The 21,415-nt window shown below is 42.7% G+C and overlaps 1 protein-coding gene across 1 annotated transcript in view; it reads left to right on the top strand.

Moving 5' to 3' along the window:
- ITGA9 (integrin subunit alpha 9) overlaps positions 1 to 7,570 on the top strand; it is a 339,039-nt gene extending 331,469 nt beyond the window's left edge. The window contains exon 28 of the mRNA XM_006124025.5: positions 1,219 to 7,570. Coding sequence (XP_006124087.2) covers positions 1,219 to 1,317 — 99 coding nt within the window. The 3' untranslated portion in view covers positions 1,318 to 7,570. The remainder of the gene's footprint in view (positions 1 to 1,218) is intronic.
- Positions 7,571 to 21,415: the final 13,845 nt, after the last annotated feature.

Raw genomic sequence — 21,415 nt, 5'->3', positions numbered from 1 at the left:
AATAAGAAAGCTACATTTAACAGAAATGTAGCTCTGACATTACAGTGCAAAATGTTCTTAAGTTAGTTTGTGAACAGAGGATGTTAACAATTGACTAGTGTCATTTTTACCCTGCAGGAGCTGAGAATAGAGGGTTATGCTTGCATGAATGTTTAATTATAACAAACAAAACATATTTTTTGTTTATGTAAAAGACTTAAAAGACAGAACAGAATTGTGTTAAAACTGATATGAAAACCACAGTATTATCAGTACAGTACTTGTGAAACAGGAGGCAAAATTAGAGGTCTGGCAGAAGTGGGACCCAATGCTGGGAAGTGTTGACTAACTTTTGAGCAGCCTTAGCTCTCAGTGAGGTCACTGCTGCTGTTCAGAACCCAAGCTCAGTTTTGGATGGATGAACAAATGGTATTTTCAGTTAAGTGACAATTTCAGCAAAAAGAAAAAATTGTTTCAAATTGGACTGAAAACAATTTTTTTGACATTTTTGATTAATCAAAACGTCAAAACAATTTTTTTGTTTGGATGAAGTGAAACATTACATTTTGTTCCAATAATTTTAAAACATTTATGAGAAAAAAAGTAAAATCAAAGAAAATTTTCAAAACAATTGACAAAACTGTAATTTAATATATATATATGTGTTAGATCTAAAGGGATTCCAGAATCTGGAAACTGAACTCCTAAAGATTCTGATTTCCATATCTGACCCAGGCCCCAAAAGACTTATTTCATCACATAAGAGGATCAAATTAATGCAAAGTCATCTGATCTCACAAGATTTATACAGTTTTGTCACAGAATCATCCAAGGATAGTTCATGAGATTTTGACAAACCCTAGCCCTGCTTTAGACTCACGCCCAAAATCTATTCTAGTCCTGACCTACTTCTGGATCTGAATAGTATCTCTTCAGCCCACCCATCTAGTATTTTTTGTTTTCTGAAAATAACTGGTTTTTTAATTGTGTTTTTACATAAGTGCAGTCTTCTCTAAAAAAGCAGTTAATACATAAGAAAGTGGAGAACTCATGAAGACTTGGACCTGATAAGGATCTTATTTACATTAATGTAAATCGGGTGTAACTCCATTCACTTCAGTAACCTTTTCAATTTTACATCAATGAGATTAGAATCTGAGCCAAATTGTTTATCAAAACAAAGACAGATTTTAATTCGTGACATCATTATTTATGATGATAATTCTTTTCAATTTGCAGATGGGCTTCTTCCGCAGGAGATACAAAGAAATCATTGAGGCTGAGAAAAACAGGAAGGAAAATGAAGATAGTTGGGACTGGGTCCAGAAAAATCAATGAACTGCCAGAAAAAAGGTCATGTGACATACACTTGCTAGCCTATTGGTCCTGCTCTTGTATCTTCCATATGTGGAAGAAGGAATCTTCTCCAGATTTTTCGGAGGCCCTGTTGATGCTGTGTTCTTTATCATCCTAACAAGCTAGGGAACATATCCTGAGGCAACCACTGCAGCCATGTCAGGTGACTGGAGCAATTTACATTTCCTGTACGAGTTGAACTTTGAACTTTGGTAACCAAGCTGCAGTGCAGAGCAATATTTATGAATCCAACATATGTGGTATACCCTCAGGGGAAGACTGATACCTAAAAGTATTTTTATAAATATAAGCTTTTTATACTGATTATGTCTTTATATTTGTATCAATGTTTTATTGTTTCTATTGAATAGCTATATAGTTCACTCAAGCACTGATATCTGGCTAAGACCTTGGAAATACATATATGTATATATAAATCTTATTGTACTTTTGAACTTCAATGAAAAAAAAGACTTTCAGATGAAACTAGCTGAAAAACCTCACATAGCAAATCCACAAGGCTTGGTAATGTATGTAGACCAATAAATGGCAATAAGCCAAAGTCTTTTCACATTTTTAAGATGAAGTTGATTTTTGAGTTATGAGCTAAAGAACCTAAAGTATTACTCACATATGATTTTCTGCATTTGAATCTATCCGTTACTAATCTGAGTTGTGGGGAACAATCACTCACCGCCAAGTAACAAGAATTATAGTTCCACATTGCCTCTTGTATTTCAGGAATATAGCCTTTTGGTCGCAGGGCATATTGCACTGAAGAAAGCAGTGAAGAATGTCTTTTGGCCAACTCTGTCTCCTGCAATCTTTAAGCCTTTGACAATGAGCAAGATTTGGGCAGTCAAGATACTGCAGAGACTTAATTGGATCAACCACTAAGGCATCAACTAATTACCTTGTTTTAAAAATGGGATTAATAATATCAACTTTAGTGATATAAAAGATGGCCTTTAAGACATTGTTAATGGTCATAGTCCAATCTGTTTCACATGATGCTGTACAAGCTAGTGATCATAGCTACAAGGGTTGACCATTATGCCTGCCATCTAAATTGTATGCACCCAAGTTACAAAATTATAATCTTTAGAATAATGGCAGTATTAGATAGATGAGTAAATTAGATGTATTTCTAAATATTGAGGTTTCAAATTTGGATGTTTTTAATATCAGCTGTCATCCTTCATTTAGTATTAAAATCTGAATTGAATTATGGCACAGACCTTGCTAAAATGCAAACCCTCACTCACAAATAGTTCTTTAGCAGATTTCTTCCTGAGCTAGAAGAAACTCAGTGTGAATGAATGCAGCCATGTTCTTTCAAAGAGATGTTGGTATCTGAATAGAAATAGTGTTACTGCTACACCACTGGTTTATAGACATTATTGATCTACTTCTGTTCTTACATTTCAGCAGAGTACATCAGAGTACATTCCACTGATAGGGTGGTATAAAATCAATGTAATGGAGAAAACGAGGAGTCCTGTGGCACTTTATAGACTAAAGACCCACTTCATCAAGGTCTTTACCCACGAAAGCTTATGCTCCAATAACTTTGGGTATGTCTACACTACCCTCCTAGTTCAAACTAGGAGGGTAATGTAGGCATACCGCACTTGCAAATGAAGCCCGGGATTTGAATTTCCCGGGCTTCATTTGCATAAGCGGGGAGCCGCCATTTTTAAAACCCCGCTGGTTCGAACCCCGTGCAGCGCGGCTACATGGGGCTCGAACTAGGTAGTTCGGACTAGGATTCCGGACTGGGTGTACCGGTAGTTCGGAATAGGAATCCTAGTCCGAACTACCTAGTTCGAGCCCCGTGTAGCCGCGCGGCACGGGGTTCGAACCAGCGCGGTTTTAAAAATGGCGGCTCCCCGCTTATGCAAATGAAGCTCGGGAAATTCAAATCCCGGGCTTCATTTGCAAGTGCGGTATGCCTACATTACCCCGCTAGTTCGAACTAGCGGGGTAGTGTAGACATACCCTTTGTTAGTCTATAAGGTGCCACAGGACTCCTTGTCGCTTTTGCAGATCCAGACTAACACGTCTACCCTTCTGATACTTGTAATGGAGAAGAGAATCAAGCCCTATGTATTAGAAGGAGATGAAAAAAGAGCAAAAGCGTGATTGATGTCATCCTCCTGCATGATACAAGAATACTGAAGGCTTGAATACAAAGAATAAGCAAATTTGCATGAGAGCTTGCCTGATCCTTCCACTTGTGAAGAGGCATTTTCTTTGCAAATTCACTCTCGTTTCCAGCTACAGTATATGAACCATGTCCTACTCATGCATTTTTATGTGTTCCTTGTCATTTGGATACAGCAATTGTATATAGCAACTGTAGCTATCTTAACCTGTTAGGCAGGAGACAGAGATAATTTTGTATCCACTAAAAAATGGTCCCTTAAAGCAGCAGTTCCCAGACACCCGGTAGCAGCCCAGTGCCAGGCTGCAAACTGCTGGCTGCCAGGCAGAGGTGGAGGATGTAGCCATAAGCTGGATGCTGGGTTTTACCTGCTACATGCTGTGCCAGCACTTCTGTTAGGGGCATACGTGGGACTTCAAGCAGAGCTGGGACATGGCACTGAGTGAGAAGGGCAGGGCCGTGAAAGACAGGTTACAGCTCCCCAGCCGTTGCCCGCCCTGCATTCTCTGTCTGGCCTGGCTGAGGCCGTGGCCATGGCCGCAGGTGCTTTGGTGGCAGTACATTGTTACTGTGGGGAATTTCCCCACTGCGCGTGCGCCCAGGCTGGGCACCAGCACAAGCCTGGCCACACAGAGTCCGCCCTGCCGAGGGAGCTGTGGCCCCTCTCTGCTCTGGCCCTGACCCCATAGAACCCCTGTATCCCTATAATCCAAAACTGTTATATAGAGATAGCTGGTTATTACCGTATTATGGAGATACTATTATGATATGCAGATAGGTTGCTACAAGAGACTGAAATAAGTTTAAGATATTATGGTTTTACATCTGTTTGACGATTTGAAAATATGAAACCTTGAGAGAAGATCTAAATGAGGTTACCTGGATCATTTTACCAAAGGAATCATACTGGAGTCTTTTGCTAGCCAGTACTGTTATTGGGCGCATGTTTAAACCAAGATAAAACATGTTAGGGTCGGGGGAATGTGCTGGCTAACACACTTTCACCAACAATTTTTAAAATCCTAGTGTAGCTAGGGCAAGGTCTATTTCAACATGTACTCACTAGTTAGGGGCATCCATAGAGGAGTTAGAGGGTAATCTGGAGCAGCTAATACATGTTAAAATACAGCTTGTACGGTCTCGCTGGGGTTTAAAAATGAATGCTCTAAAATGCTTTTTTAAAATCACCTTTTATCTTATTCTAGACATACCAATACAGAAGATCAGGTGTGAAAATAATCTATAAGCCTGTACTGACAAGAACATTGAGGAAATTCCCTTTATGTGACCATTTGCTGCAGGTGTTTCAAATAATTGTGCAAAATTCATACAGTAAATTGTAATAGTCAAGAAAATCTGTGACTGATGTAGCTTGTCAGCTAGTAATGTCTAATAGGACAATGTCAATTTGAAACATTAATTATAAACGTAGCCATGAGATATTTGAATACTGGCTTGAACCACAAGAACATCAACTTTCTGTGGAAAATAGCTGATACAAGTGTTACTCCAAACAGCACGGATTAGCTTGTCTTTGCAAAATTTACATTGGCTCCTCCAGTCTTTCTTGTTTCCTGTGCAAAACCACATTAAACTTTCAATATAATTAGGAATGTGATGTAGCTCTGATTTAAATCTCTGATCTTAAAGACCGTGGATGGTTGGGTAGCAAGATATGGACTTGCATCTTACTGGTAATGTTTTATTTGCATATTCATTATTTGCATAATGAATATGCAAATATACAAATAAGATGTTGCTTGTCCACTAAACGTTTGTGTAGGGGTTTGTCGGTCCACGGTATAAAAAGTTTGGGAACCACTACCTTAAAGGACCTTCTTAGCTATGTCCAAAAATGACAGAAGTATAAATAAGACACATTTAGGTCTTGTTTACCCTTACAGCACTGCACCAATGCAGCTGCACCAAGAGGTATCTACAAAAGGATTTTCTATACCACTGGGTAATGTAGTTATATTGACATGAGTTGGTAGTGTAGATCAAACTTCAGTATAGCAAATGACCTCATAGGAAGAACGTGAAAGGATCCAGTAAACAAGAATATTGCTATAATCACTAATAGCAAGCTACAAATTCTTTTTAATGAGCTCAAAGCCAAAGAATAATGGTCTCCCATTGCACGATTTAGTATCCTAGATTTAAGCTAAATTCATCCCTGGTATAATTCCATTGACTGCGTAGTACTTTCACCAAGAATATATTTGGCTCAATGTTTCTGGATAAAGTACTGAAGAAGGCTACAGACTGAAAAAGGTGTTTTGCTGTAAGGATGAAAGAGAATAGATGCAGTATAAGGGATTGCCTAGGCCAAGATATGGAGGAGAAGAGAGAGATCCTTATTTAATAATAAAGATATTCAATATGTATCCTGGCCAGTGTTGCCTATAAGCAAAGTGCTTGGACGGCCACCTAGGAGGGATTTAAATGCCACCCACCTGATTAGCAGAGTGCCCACTGTCTTCCACAACATGCCAGATGTGTGTCTGTCAGTGGTGCACATCTGCACATGCATTGGTGTAATGTAGTGATGGGAAAAAATTGAGGGAATATTTATCCTGACTCCTACAAAATGATGTTGTCTGGTTAGATTAGTGATAAGATGCCATAAACACTCCATAAAATCACAGAGGATCTCAGCTCTTATTTGGTATTAGGTATTTTGTGGTTCAGATATCACAAAAGGTTTAGTGTTTCTATATGAGCTCATCATGAATTTCCCTGTTGGGTTCTTGGCAAGTTCCACATTGAGTCTCTTTAGTTCCCAGGATGATAAAACTTGATGAAATACCCCAGGACAGAACAGATTTAAAATAATAAATTCAAATTTCATTAAACCTACGGGTTTTGATCCAGTATCAGTTGGTTTCAATAAAGTATCAGTTGTTTCAATCAACTTCTGAAAAGAAAACCAAACCCTTATGAAAACGTACTTACACTTCAAATTTGTATTTAAAGTAGATGTGTGCTAAAGGTGTTCTCTTTTTTCACAGGGGAGCCCAAAGGTATATAAATCACTTATGGCTGTTTCTGCCATTTTCAGGGTGCCCTCTTAAAGGTGTCAAGCCGTGTGCCCTCTAAGCTGGGGGCAGAACAGCTTCACAGGTGATTAATAAGCCCCACCCAGTCAGAGGCTCAAGTCTTCAAGCTGACTGACTGGGCAAGGCTGATTAATTACCTGTGAAGCTGTGCTGCCACACAGCTTAAAGGGAACACTGGTGTCAAGCATAGCTGACTATACTTTAGGGACAGAGAAAGATTTGAGACCAGACTCAGAATAAAATTCACCTCTGTATAGAGGTCTGGTGTGGCACCTATGCATTGCTTATGAACTACTGAGTGCATAAGTGGTAAAGTACACAGGTCTTGCCTTAGAGCAATGGGCGAAGAGATGACCTTCAACACTGCAGGAATGTTACTCACTAGGAAACAAAATCCTTACTACTTTGAAATGTAAAGAAATTGTGAAGGACCCTCTTCGAAGTCATGGATGTTCAGATAAATTGAATTGACAAAGGCAGCAGTGACTCAAAGTGCAAAGGCTGTGTTTGATAAGGCTTAGTGCCATTTTTCTTTGAATGTCTTCTGTTTATGGGCACAGTTTGGAATCTTGCACAATTTTTTATGTGACATGGGAGTATATATGTATTGTTTTCACTAAAGGATTTAAGGGAATTATAGACCTAACTTCTGCCTTCATTTAAATTCATCCCCTCAGTGGGATTGCATGGATGTAAATGAGGGTAGGAATTGGCTCACATTGTACATTGATTAAACTGGCATGAAGAGTGTAACTGCTTTGGAGCATGAAATTGCATATACAGCAGGGTACCTGCACCATTTTCACTCCTTTTTTCTTAAAATTTCATTCCTTGTGTATAGTAAAATTGTAAATTGTGAATTGTTGATGGAAGAATGTGTTTCACTATTATCAATGTCACCTGTACTTAGAAGCTGTGTGCACCTGTATTCTGATTCACTTGCACTGTTTTGGAAATGTCAGGTTTACAAAAATACAACTTTTTTTTGGAATAAAAAGTGGCTACAAAATTATTCTAATAATGTGACAATGTTTATCACTTTTTTGTCCAACTCAAATATTTTGCTTTTGATTAGTTAAAAGCATTTCTATGTTATGGTTTGAAGGAATTGTGTGCCCACTTATTTATTTATTTCTTATAATGGCAGCCTTTTATTGGCATCTATACATGCTGTACAAATCAGGATTAGGCTCTGATCCTGCAGACACTTATGTAATTTACTAACTTGAGTGGAGTAATCAGGGTAGTAAAGTTAAGCAAGTCTCAGGCACAAGCATTTGCTAGGTTGGGTTCAAAATTTAAATGTTTTGCATTACTGTTATAAATGTAAGGTCATTTTCCATATTTATTGGATAAAAATTGTTGTGACTATATTATTGTAAGTCCAATTAAATCATAATGCCCACTGCCATTAATTTTATGTTTGATAATATCACATTCACTTTATCAAACCAATCTCATACTGGAGAACATGCTGTACTCTGGTCATTCAGCAAGGAGAACTCTGTCAAATGCAGGGCATTGGGCAATATATTAGTTAAGTATAAACTTGGATGAAATATTAAAATTATTTGTTTGCTCATCAAGACTTAGATCTTAGTTGGGATTTATGAAAATAATGAATCTAAAAGCAAGATTTTCTTTAGCTCATTCCACCTTTCTCCCTTCCATATCATGGAATAGGAATGAAAATTGTTTTGTCTGGCTTATCAAACCAGTATATTCCTTTTTCTCCTTTCATATTTATTACTTTTTTTTTTTACTTTTTCTTTCACTGAATTTCATTTCAGAGTTTTCCCATAATTTCAAGGAGACAAAGATCTACAGTAAAACCTTTGTTATCTGGCACTCTGTTAACCAGAACATTTTGTTAACTGGCATTGCCCCCAGCCACAGTACTGTCACATCTTCAGGCGCACAGGCCTGGCTTGGTTTACCATAATTGGCTTAACAATTTTTTATTTAAGAAGTACTAATCATCTTTAACTCAAAATAGAAATGTGAGACCAACTGCCTCACACTACAAAACTACCAATATTAAAAACTTTAGTTTTACTATTATTATCCATTCATTTTTCCTGGATTGATGGGATCCTCAGATAACCCAAATTTTTAGATAATCGGAACGTCCTAATCCCCAAGTGTGCCATATGATACAGGTTTTACTGTACTTAGTAAAGTTTAGAACTGTTCTTAATCTTGCTTTAAAAAGAGGGAAACAAATTGAAAACACACTTTGAATGGAACTTGAAATTGAAAGTTCCTAAGAGCTCCTCCCAGAAAAAAAAGAAGTCCCTGTTTTACAAAAGGCAGTATGTTCACTGGTTGGAGCAAGGGATAAGAAGTCAGGAGTCTACTCATCTGTAAAGATGGGATAATATCACACTTCAAAAGCATTGGATGACAGGAACACTAATAACTGCAATGATTCTATAACCAAGAGAGAAAAGAGAAATACTAGTTCCCTGTGGCCAGTAACTAGAAAATCCTGTAAAATCAAATGAGAGCCTGGTCTAGCCAAACATTCCAGACTAGTGCAATTAGACTAGGCTGCTACATTTATAGACATTAACCTGAGCTGAACCAACAAACTTCTTTTGGTTTGTTCATTGCTGCTAGGATCAGAAATTCAGCTGGCTCCCACAGCTATCTCCTAGCAACCCAATGAGCTTGGCTGGATCTAGTAGACTCACATTAAATGACTCTGCTCCCTGATTGGACAGAAGAGTCAAAAGATCCCTATTTAAGCCTGGCAGCAATAGCAGCACAGTGGCTGCTGAATGTGTTCCATCCTGCAGCTGTGCCAAACTTGCTTCCTATCCAGCCCTTGCTCCGCTCCTGCCTGCTGTGCTCCAGTCCATGTCTATGCCTACCTCTGAACCCCTCACTGCTAAATATTTTTCAATATTAAATGCTAAAAACTATGTTAGGTCCTTTGGCCTCTGCACCCATATGAAGAACTTGTAAGCCAAATCTGGGGGCTTCCTGCAGCTTCTCTCCATCCCTCCATGGCTTGGGTCCACCCTCTCAGTGGACTCATTCCCTGCCACAATGTGCCATCTGCCTGTGAAACCATGCAAGCTTTCCTGGAGGACATGCTTTAAGTCCATGGCATGCGGACGTGCATCATTTCAAATCCAATCCTCACTTTATTTCTCAAGTCTGTTAGAATGTCTACATTTTCTTGACACCAAGCCCCTCACCTCTACCACGTACCATCTGCAGAGAGATGGTGAAACGGAAAGACCCTGAACACAACCTGATGCAGTATGTCTGCTGTTTTCTGCATTTCCGTAAAGATGATTGGCTCCCACTCAACCCACCCTTCAACCCAACAGACCCTTTTCTTTGAAAAATTTGGTTTTCACTCCTGATTCTACCCAGACCTGCCTGAAGGCTCTCCCATGCCCGCAGCCACAGAACTAGTCTTCTACCTCCTGAAAACACACCTGGAACTCAAGGAACACTTACTTGCGGCTAAAAAAGTAACTTGAAAGTAACAGGCTACCCCTATCATTGCCGTAGGTGAAAAGATTTGTCACTGTACTTGGAACCTTCCACCAATCTTGACCATGAAAACTGGGGTCCTTTTCAGATCCTTGAGCAAACAAACCCAGTGGCCTTCAAGTGTCCAGAATCCCTCACAATTCACCTAATTTTTCATATTCCTTTCCTCAAACCATTCACCGATCACCTTTTTCCTGATTGGATGGCCCTTCATCTACCCCCTAGTAATTGTCTGCAGGCAAGAGGAATATAAAGTCCATCAATTCCTTGACTCTTAACAAGTGAGGGGCAAGCTCCAATATCTGAGAGACTGGAGGGTGTATGAGCCAATGAGCAATCCTGGGATCCAGAAGAAAACATTCACACACTTGATCACCTCGAGGAATTTCACCAATGATACTCTGATAATTGAAGGAGCCCTCAAGGGTGGTACTATCAGGAACTCAGCTGGCTGTGAATGCAGTTACCTACCAACCCAATGATCTCAGCTTGGCCCAAAAAATCCTCACTAAATGACTTTGTTCAGACGGGCCAATGGATCCATATTTATGCCTCATATAAACAGCAGCACAGTGGCTGATCAGTGTATTCCATGCAAGCAGTTATGCAAGCCCTTTTTCTATTCTTTGCCTGTTTCACTGCAGCCCTAGTCCCTGCCTGTCTCTGAACTCCTAATTTCTAACCTCTAGCTCTGAGCACTGGCTTTTCCCTTGTCCACAACTCCAACTCTGCTCTTTGGCACTGTTCTGACTCCTGGCTTTGGCCATTGGGTTGTCTTCTGACTGTCACTGGCTTTCCCCTCTTATTGTACTTCAATCACTTGGCCAGACCTCTGTTGCATATACATCGGTGTGTGACAACTACTCCTAACCCAATCATTAAAAATACTAGCCCCCAAACAGGCTCCATATATGATGCATTACGCAAACATGACAAGCTTAGATACTACCTTTGCTGTACAATGAGCAAAACTACTAGAGAGAACAGGGGTATGGGCTGTAATGCATGGTCTCTGTCAAACTATATTTGTATTGGAAAAATTTAAAAAATAACTAATAGCCTAGCAGCACCTTAAAGACTAACAAAACATGTAAACGGTGTCATTAGCTTTTGTGAGTACAACCCACTTCTTCAGGTGACTATAAGTCCAGATCCAAGAATAAATAAGGGAAGGTGGAGGGAAAAGAAAAAAAAAAGAGAAAAAAATAGTGAATTGGATTGTCAAGATATCTTTAGATATTGGCTGGCTCGCACACTATCTTCCACATCCTAATGACTTAACCAACCAACCAAATCATGAGTACTTATAGAGATGAAAATTGTTCTTATCAGCCTCTTGTAACTTGAACAATCCAATTCACTATTTTTTTCTCTTTTTTTTCTTTCTCACCCTCCTTCTCTCCCCCCTTCCCTTATTTATTCTTGGATCTGGTCTTCTAATACTCCAGTCATCTGAAGAAGTGGGTTGTACCCACAAAAGCTCATGATACCAACTACATGTTTTGTTAGTCTTTAAGATGCTGCTGGACTTTTCATTGTTTTTTAAGTTTTTCGAGTTACAGACTAACTCGGCTACCCCTCTGAATATATTTGTATTGATCAACACCATACATTGTAAATAAAAGGTAAGTCATCACAATTCCTTTTCTCTTTCTGTTTTTCTTCCTGTTTTTTGAAATAACCTAATGACACCAATCCAAAAGTATAGAACCTACATTTATTAATGAAAAATGCAATTTAGACTTCCATCGGTTTAGTTATTTCTGCTCCTTGATCTTAGACTAAAACGTATAGCGAATAGAGCCCAGCCAACAGGGGATGACTGCCCCAAGGCCTGGCAATTCAAAGGGATCTGGGGGCTGCTGGCTGCTACTGCTACTGCTTTGGCAGCATTGGATTTAAATCACTGCCAGAGTGCTGCAAAATGTGCAGCAGAGCCCTGTGTGGCATCCTCTGGACAGAGTGGGGGGGGGGGGCAGTGTGGGTGACATTGAGGGCCAGTTGACCCAGCCCCCTCCCTTTTATCTAAGACCCCACCCACTCTGGGACCATGGAGCTGCCTCCCCAGGAGATGAATGTGTCTGTCACCTCACCTGAGCTAATATAGCTTATTAATATTTCATGGCACATCTATCTAATAATGACAAAGGAAGTTCACAATCTTAATGAATAACATTAATTCATCCATAAACATATAATAATGTGCTGTAATTTTGTGTAGTTATACCTGGTGTATTTATAAAGCCATTATCTTTAACAAAGATGAGATAGAAATAACATTCCCTTGCTTATTTTACAATTAAATATTGCCTTGATATTCATGCAAGCACAGGGCTCGCGGGATTAGGGCTCAAGATAGTAAACTTTTAACAACTGATCAGAACATGCAGGCGAATGAATGACAGACACATGGGCTGAATTATAAATGCCTGACTGAAACTTTGTTTATTTAACCCTGAAAAGTGCCTTATGCACTCAGCTCCCTACTTTTACATACGAGGCATTTAACAGGGTCCAGTGGGGTGTTCAACCAATAACTTGGCTCACCATTAGGAGTCAGAGCACTTCTGAATCCTCCCCAATATAGTAAAACTTTATCCATTGTATTTACTTTTCAGTGATGATGCTGTTCGTTGACATGTGGATTCTTATTTTATTTATTTTGTTTGTTCTGCTTTGACAGCTAAGTTTTACTCTCTGTTTTAGTTGCTTTTGCTCTTTAGATAATATCACCAATTAATGCTATTCTGATTTGGATCCAACAGTTCAATGGAGAATATTTAATCTATTGTGTTTCTGTCTGTCTCTCTGTTCAAGAACACCTTCTAAATGGTAAGAGCTAGGACCACCAACTTCTGTATATGGCTTCCTCTTATCATAGCTTAAAACAAGGGAAAGGTTTAGTTGTGCCATGAAAATGGGATGTGCCTGGAATGGGATTGCTTCTCATAAACCCATACAGAAAAGAGAGAGAATCACCAGGCAGGTGAAAGGGGCTTGCTGGGGTTGCATCTTGCCTGTGCAGGGCTGCCCCAATCCCAAGTCTCTCCCCTCTCATGCACCGTTTAGGGAGGGCTGGGGAGCTGAAGCCCCCCGCTCCCCAAATCGTACGAGAACATTACTGGCTGTTCCCCACCATCAGGGAACAAGGGGAAAGTGCACAGTTTGCTGCATTCTTCACTCTGGCTGGAGACCGCAGGGGACAGATGAACCTGGACTTGCCCCAGCCAGGGGGCATGCACCCTTCTCCTAGCTTTGCCTGCTGGAGCTGTAGCAGCCCTGGAGAGGGGCTTTTCACTTGACCCCAAGCTGCTGCAGAGAGAGAGGGCTGGAGTAGTCCCCTCTTCTCAGGGCAACCTGGACCCCTTATTCCCCATGACCCCCCAAGCAATGATTCAAAGGAAGCATTTTCATGTTCTTTTCCAGAAAACCAATTAATTGAATTAGGGACCCAAGCAAAGCTGGGTAAATCTTCTAGTCTAGTCTCACTATATGAGTCTGTCTGTCCATGTGTCTGCCAGTCCATTTGTTCAAGAACTCCTCCAAAATGGTAAGAGCTAAGACCACCAAACTAGGTAGGCGGCTTCCTCTTACCCTACCTTAGACCAAGGTCAGGGTTTATTGTGCCCAGAAAATGGGAAGTGCTGGGAATGGTACTGTTTTCCATAACATGGAAAGGAGGGGCGGGGGCAGAGAGAGGAGGAACACAAAGGGGAGGGGCACAGAGAGGAGGGATGCGATACTAAGAGTAGCCAGCAGGGTTTGGGCTCTGCCATCTTGCCAGCGTCCAGACTTCCCTGCACCAAACGTGTAGGCTGCCCTCTCCCTGTGGATAGTCTGCAGGCCATGAGAGGCACTGGCGAAAGGAGCAGCCTGCAGGGCCTGCCCCCCAGTGGAGAGCCTGCAGGCCTCCGTGGGGAGGGGGTTGCTGGAAGAAGGGGCAGCCCTCAGAGACTTGCCTTCCCCTGACAGCCTGCAGGCTGCGTGGGGAGGGGGTCCACTGGAGCAGGGGGCACCCCTTAGAACCTCGCCCTCCCAAACAACCTGCAGACCCTGGGGAGAGGGGCACTGGAGGCCAGGGTGTTTGTTCTCAGTTTCAGGTTTTTTCCCAAAATGCCCTCTGTCTGTGGCCCTGCTCTTGCACTGGTATAAATCAGGATTACTTTGGTTGGTAGCTTGGCAGTTAAGCCAGTCTGAAACAAGTTTAAAGCAGAAGAAGAATGAGGCTCAGCAACTACAACCTTCATGCTGAGCATGAGCAATCAGGTTAGAAATCATGACATTGTTAGGCTAAGGAATGAAAATATGGGAGTACAGGCAGTCCCCGGGTTACGTACAAGATAGGGACTGTAGGTTTGTTCTTAAGTTGAATCTGTATGTAAGTCGGAACTGGCGTCAGCCGCAGCTGAAACTGATCAGTTTCAACCGCGGCTGAATCTGGACGCCAGTTCTGACTTACATACGGATTCAACTTAAGAAACCCAGGCGTCCCCAAGTCAGCTGCTGCTGAAACTGATCAGCAGCTGATTCCAGGAAGCCTGGGCAGAGCAACTCTGCCTCAGGCTTCCTGTAGTCAGCGGCTGGTCAGTTTCAGCAGCGGCTGACTTGGGGACGCCTGGGGCAGAGCAGCTGGGGTGCTGCTGGGTTGCTCCAGTAGCGCGGCCGCTCCTCGGCGCTACTGGAACAACCCAGCAGCACCCCAGCTGCTCTGTCCCAGGCGTCCTGATTCAGCCGCTGCTGAAACTGACCAGCAGTGGCTGAATCAGGACACCTGGGGCAGAGCAGCTGAGGTGTTGCCGGGTTGGTCCGGAGCGGAGCTGTGGGACCAACCCGGCAGCCCCCAGCTGCTCTACCCCAGAGGTAGGCAAGAAAAGCCTGGTCTGCTGGGGGGGGCACTAGCTGCACCCCCCCCCCCAGCAGACCAGAGAGACGGGGATGGCGGGACCGCTCAAGTCCTCCATGGCTTTGCTCCGTCTCCCTGGTCTGCTGACCTGGGAGATGCGGAGCAAAGCCGCAGAGCACGCGGGCAGCGGGACAGTCCAGGCGCGCCGCGGCTGTCCCACTGTTGGCATGCTCCGAGGCTTTGCTCCCCATCTCCCTGGTCTGCTGGTTAGACCAGGGAGACGGGGAGCAAAGCCGCGGAGCACACCCGCAGCGGGACAGCCCAGACGCGCTTGGGCTGTTCCGCTGCGGGCGTGCTCCAAGGCTTTGCTCCCCGTCTCCCTGCAGACCAGGGAGACGGGGAGCAGCTTTTATCGCCCCGGAGGACGGGGGCGGCAGACCGAGGCGAATCTGGGCGTCCCGCCGCTCCCGTCCTCCGGGGCGAGAAAAGCCCTGTTTGTAACTGCGGATCCGACATAAGTCGGATCCGCGTAACTCAGGGACTGCCTGTACTAGTTCTGAGGACATGGGCTTGTTAATTGCATAGATTGAGGATCCGCATTGCTTTTTCAATGGCAGTCGAGAACATAACAGAATGGGTGAAAGTGAGATGTCTCTTATGGTGGAGAGATGGATATTAAAGCACAGTGCTAACAGCACCTAAAGCAAGGTGCATTTAAAATGTTTAGGTACGTGAGCCACAGGGCTGTGGGGGAAGCAGAAAGGCTGCAGTCCTGCAAAGGCTTATAAGAGTAATCTACTGACTTCCATGGACTTTGCTGGTTCTCAGCACTTTTGAAAATCAGCTTATTTTTATTTAGGAGCCTAATAATGGGTTTAAGAGGCTACAGTTTGGACCTCCCTAGTCTGGCATCCTTGAGACCTGACTGGTCCTGAACGAGGAAATTTGCCAGAATAGGGGAGGTCCTCTGCCACCAGCCTCCCAGCCCATCCATTGTCCCTGCTGCTGGCTCTGCTTCTGGCCCAGCAAGCACACATACCTGTGGCCTGGCTGGGTGGCTGGCCCCAGCCAGCCCTCTCACTCCCTACAGCTAGCCCCATCCAGGGTTGCTGCAACCTCTCCATCCTGGGCTGCTTGCAGGCTCCAGCCTGGGGCTCTGACTAGAGAGTCCCAGTTTAGGGAGGTAGTTTTATGCAGCCATCATTTTAATATTGTCATACGGGGCCAAGATACATGGCATATTTGTTACTGTCTATAAGATTGCCAGTCATGAGTGAACCTGAATAAGGAGTAAAACTGAGGCCTGGTCTACACTAGGGGATAAAGTCAAACTAAGGTACACAGCTACGTGAATAGCAGAACTGGAGTTGACATACCTTAGTTAGAATGTCCATGATGTCCCCACTGTGGGGGGTTGATGGGAGAAATTCTCCCATTGACTTCCCTTTCTCCTCGCCACCTGGTGGAGTACCAGAATCAATGGGAGTGCAATCAGTGGTCAATTTAGCGGATCCTTACTAGGGATGTGAATGAGTAGTCAGCTAGCTGAGTAACCAATAAACCGAGGCTTATTGGTTAATCTAGTTGACTACTCACATTTCCCCCCCCCCTTGCATTTCCTTATCCTCCCCTTGCTGCCTCTGTATCAGGAGAAGCAGGAACCAGTGCTGGGGAGAGCCAACTTAAAGCTGGTTCCCCTCAGCACTGGCTTTAAAGTGCTGCCTCCCCCCTCTCCACACTACTGCAGAGGGCAGAGGCTTCTTTGGGGCAGCTTCTCCCACCTAGCAGCCTCTGTCTGTGGACAGGTGCTGCTGCCACTGCTTCACTGCTGCCTCTGTAGAGGCAGCAGTGAGAGGCGACAGGCAGCAGGTCTGCACAAGGAGGTGGTTTTTAAACTGGCTCCCCTCGTGCTGCTGCCTCTGATACAGAGGCAGCAGCGCTGGGTGTAGGGGGGCTCCCAAGGAGTGGGGCCGGATTGCACTGACTGCCAGCCCCACCCCCGGGGACTATCAAATAGCCGACTAACCACTAAGAATTCATGTGATTAGTCATCTATTCAATTAACCAATAGTTAACATCTCTAGTCCTTACTAGACACACTACATTGACTCCCCCAGGAGACTGATCTCCCCAGTGTTGATCTCCTGGTAACAGGAGACAAGGCCTGAATAGGACTCCAGAGTGTAATTCTTTGTACCTACTAAATGAAGGGCTTAGGTGCTAGCATTATGTCATTAACTCACGGGCAACAGAAGTTTATAGTAAAAATAAGTGCATATTCCTATAGCTGTCCTTCGTCAGGTTAAATGTTGTGGTTTTAATGCAAATAATGAGCCAATCCAAAACTCCTGCAAACAGTGATGGAGTGGCAATCAGATACCTCACATTGTAGGAGTTGGGGACTTAAACATAAGAATAATGGGACTTTACCTGATTAAAGTCTGAGTGAAAACTGAGTAAAGTACTTCAAGGTGTTGCCCCAAAATAAATAAGAAGGACAAAGCTTGGTCCCATTGTGAAGTATCTGTTATTTTGTTTGACCTATTGGTCTGGCTAACTAGGAGTTTTTTACCCTGGCTGGCATAAATCAACTCCTATTGGCCTGATCGTGCACTCACTGGTATCAATGAGAGCTAGATAGGAATTTTTCAAAAGAACTATTTTTTTTGTCAGACAAGGGTTATTTGTCAAAACTGGGAATGTGAAAAAAGGTCGTCATTTTTTTAAAACAAATATCCCGTTTTGAAATTGCCAAAATGGGACATTTTTTTAAATAAAACAATTCCACTTTTCAGGTTGAATTGATTTTTCAGTTTGAAATGTAAGTTAATTTGTATTAAGTCAGAGTTTAAAATGTCAAAAATGAAGCACTTCAAAATATCGACATGAAACATTTTAATAATTCAGATCTAATCTGAATTTGTGTCGGATTTTCAGTTTGTGGAAATGTTTGAGGTTTCAAATTTTTGTCCTATCTCAGGACAGATATTTTGTTTTTTAAAGTTAAAAATGTCATGAAAGAATGGGGAAGCTGTTTCTCCTCCACCCACTAACTTCAATGATGTAACGGGCATATGGATTTTAATGGGAGTTGAAGGTGCTCAGCAGCTTGCATTGTTTCTGTGAGGTTATTTCTCAACTCATTTTATAGCTTTAGCATAGAATGGGAACAATCATTTGAAAATGACTAGCTGAAAGCAAGTGTGAATGGTTAAAGATAATATAAACAGAAGTACTAGCAAAAGATGCTTTGGGTTTTAGCCCTCTGTGGGAACATTTAAAATGATCTCAAATTACACAGGAAGCTTCAGGCTCCTATGATTTATAAAAAGGGGAAACTATTGGGTAAGTAAAAAAGGACAGACTGAATTTAGTGTCTGAATTCTGAATCAGAGTACTTTTTTTTTTTTTTTACTGGAGAAAGACCTTGCTTGATCTACTGCAAAGCCAAGGAGGTGTGAATACTTAAAGTGGGCCTGGGTCATGACATATAGCTATGACCCTTGAAAGTAAAAACAAATGTTCTCCATCAGGAAAGCTTTCTTCAGGGGCAAAAAAACATTCTGTAAGAGAATGGGGTATGATGACGCTCCTGCAGAACAGGAATTCAGCAAACATTTTGCTTTTGAGGATTAGTAAAAGCTTTATGTGAAGCACCAGCTAAAATAATAACCCGAAACCTTTGGGTCTCCTAACATCTCTTTTGTAATCATGTGAATGTGTTTGTTTATAGGACCTAGTGATGATTTCCTGTCCTGAAAATGCAAATTGATGATTTGATACTGCCCTCTGGGGGTCACTCTGGTTCTTTTTTTAAACAATTCAAGCACTGAACAACAGTGGGTAAAGAATAATAATAAACTGCGATGCTCCTAACCACACTTTTTGGGCCTGGTTCTGCAAACATACAGCACCGGGTCTAGTGCACACTGCCCTTTGTTTTTTTCAGACCAAAATTTTAAGCACATGTATCTGTCACCTATGATCACTAATGCCAGAATGTTTGAGGAGATGATACAGTGTAGGCAGCCATTAAATACCTAAAGGGATATTGCACTCTACTTGAAGGGCCGATCACAAAAGCTATACATGCACTAGCCTTCCCAAGCTATCTTAAGCCCATCTGGTGTAAGTAACACTAGCAGTAAGAAAGTCCCAGCCATGTTAGTCTGTAATTTAAAAATAAGTAGTCCTGAGACACCTTAGAGACTAACAAAAATATATAAAATCATGAACTTTCCTAGGTCAAACACACTTCCTCTGATGATTAGGAATGGAAATAACAGAGGTGTATATAACAACCAGGTGACTGTAACATCAAAAGAAGTACCTGTCAATTGTAGGGCTCGGTTAATGAAGCTAATTAAGTGGGCTGGATGTGTCCCATTCAGGGCTTTTGATGTGGAAATGTGAATGTCAAAGGCAGGGGAAATTGGCTTTGTAGTGCTATAACCAGATAATGTATTTATTCAAGACCAATTTAACAGTGTCAAATTTGCAGATGAATTCCAATTCTGCAGTCTCCCGCTGTAACTGGGTGGTGAAAATCCTTTGTAGAAGTATGGTGACTTTTAAATCCATGATTGAGTGACTAGACAGGTTAAAATGTTCCCCTATAGGTTTCTGTGTGTTACCATTTCTGGTGTCTGATTTGTGTCCATTTGTCCTTTGTCATAGAGTCTGTCCAGTTTGGCCAATATACATGGCAGAGGGGCATTGCTGGTACTTGGTGGCATATATCACATTAGCGGATGTGCAGTTGTATGAGCCTCTGAGGTGGTGCCTTGTGTGGTGAGGTCCTGTGATGGTGTCGCTTATATAAATATGTGGCCAGAATTAGCAACGGGATTTGTTGCAGGGGTAGGTTCCTCAGTGAGTGTATCTGAGATGTGGTGTGTGGCTGTTGGAAACCCCACTCTACCTCCCAGCCCCGTCAGCCCCAATCCCCCAGGCATCTGCTCCACCTCCCAACTCCCATCCTCTGCTCCACTTCCCAGTTCTGTTGGATCCAATCCCTCAGCCCCCAGTCTCCCTGCTGCAATTCTCCACCCTCCCATCCTGTTCCTTCTGCCAGTTTGCAATTCCAGATGGCTGCACTGCTCCACCTTCCACCTGTTCTCAGCCCATAGCTCCAGTTGGCTGTGTCACTCAGTCTGCCTGCTCCCTCCTCAGTCTCCATACCTCCTCCTGCCCCAACAGCCCTGAGCACAGCCCTACTCAATGGGCCTGCCCCATGGAATGGTTCCCCACCACCGGTGGGGGATGGAGAGTGCAGGGTCTCAGGCTGCATAGGTCACCAAAAATCATAGCACAGCCCTGCACACACTGGTATGCAGCTACACATGTTAGTGAAAGGCTTTGGCAGAAGGTAGGCCGCAGAGGAGTGCTGAGCCTTTCCCCACTGCCAGGGTCTTTGCCTGCTCTGGAGAAAGGCTTCAGCAATGGGCAACTGGTAGAGCATTTCCCCACTGCCAGAGTCTTTCCCAGTGATACTTCCTGCTGTCAAAGGCTTTTCCCTACTGCAAAGAAAAGCTCTGGCAGAGGAGAGGCAGCAGGGAAGGACTGATCTTTCCTCCCTGCTGGAGTCTTTCCCACAGTGGGGAGCTGCCTCCGTGTTTCCCCACTACCTCTCCCATGCCAACATCTTTCCCTGCTGTGGAAGCATTTTCATGCTGTAGAAAAAGACTCCAATAACAAGGAGGCAGAGGGATGCTGCACTGCTACAAATAGCTGTGCACATAGGGTGTCAAAGCTTGGGAGACCAGAGAGCTGTGTTGGGTCTGTGGCCTGTATAGGTATCCAGACATGTAGGGCCTCTCTCTACTCTAAAAGTCCTGGCTTATAGGCTACATTGCTATTTATACCCCACGTGGGGAGGTGTGGCGGGTTATGCAGGTATGTATGTTACCCACCATCAAAAAAAGAGAGCAGGCTACCTCTGGTATCCTGGAAAAGCCCTGCCGTGTCCAAGGAATGCATCTGCTTTTCCGAAAAAAAATTCAGAAAAGTGGAAGCGTTCTTTCGCCATCCCTGTAAACCTTGTTGTCTGAGGAAGAAGGGATGTGCCAAAAGAGGAGGTTTTTCTGAAATTGGCACCATGTAGATGCGCCAAATTTCAGAAAAGCCTCTTCCAAAAGAAAAGTGGCAATTTATGTATCTTTCTCTGACTTTTCTTTGTAGTGTAGACACAGCCCAGGATAGACGTATCTTAAAGTGCCAGATCTTTGCCCAGTCTCAGTAGGTGTAGATTTACACCAGCTGAGAACCTTCAACACCAGGTTTAAAAAACTTTTATTTTTCAAGTGGAAATTTCATGTTACTAATCTATTTTATTTGCAATTTTTCTAAAAAAAGTTATTTAGATCATGCCAACTGCTTGTTGGAAAATAGTTTAAATTCAGTTTTGAAATATGCTTATATCAAATTGTTATGATTTTTGAGCCCCTTAGTGTATCATTATCTATAGTTAATGATTTCCTTCTCTGTTGAAAAGCTGATCTTGCCTCC

Source organism: Pelodiscus sinensis, chromosome 2 (genome assembly GCF_052426305.1).
Source record: "Pelodiscus sinensis isolate ZL-2025 chromosome 2, ASM5242630v1, whole genome shotgun sequence".
Lineage (NCBI taxonomy): Eukaryota > Metazoa > Chordata > Testudines > Trionychidae > Pelodiscus > Pelodiscus sinensis.
The sequence above is the reverse complement of the archived record's forward strand: the minus strand, read 5'-3'. Positions and strand labels throughout refer to the sequence as shown.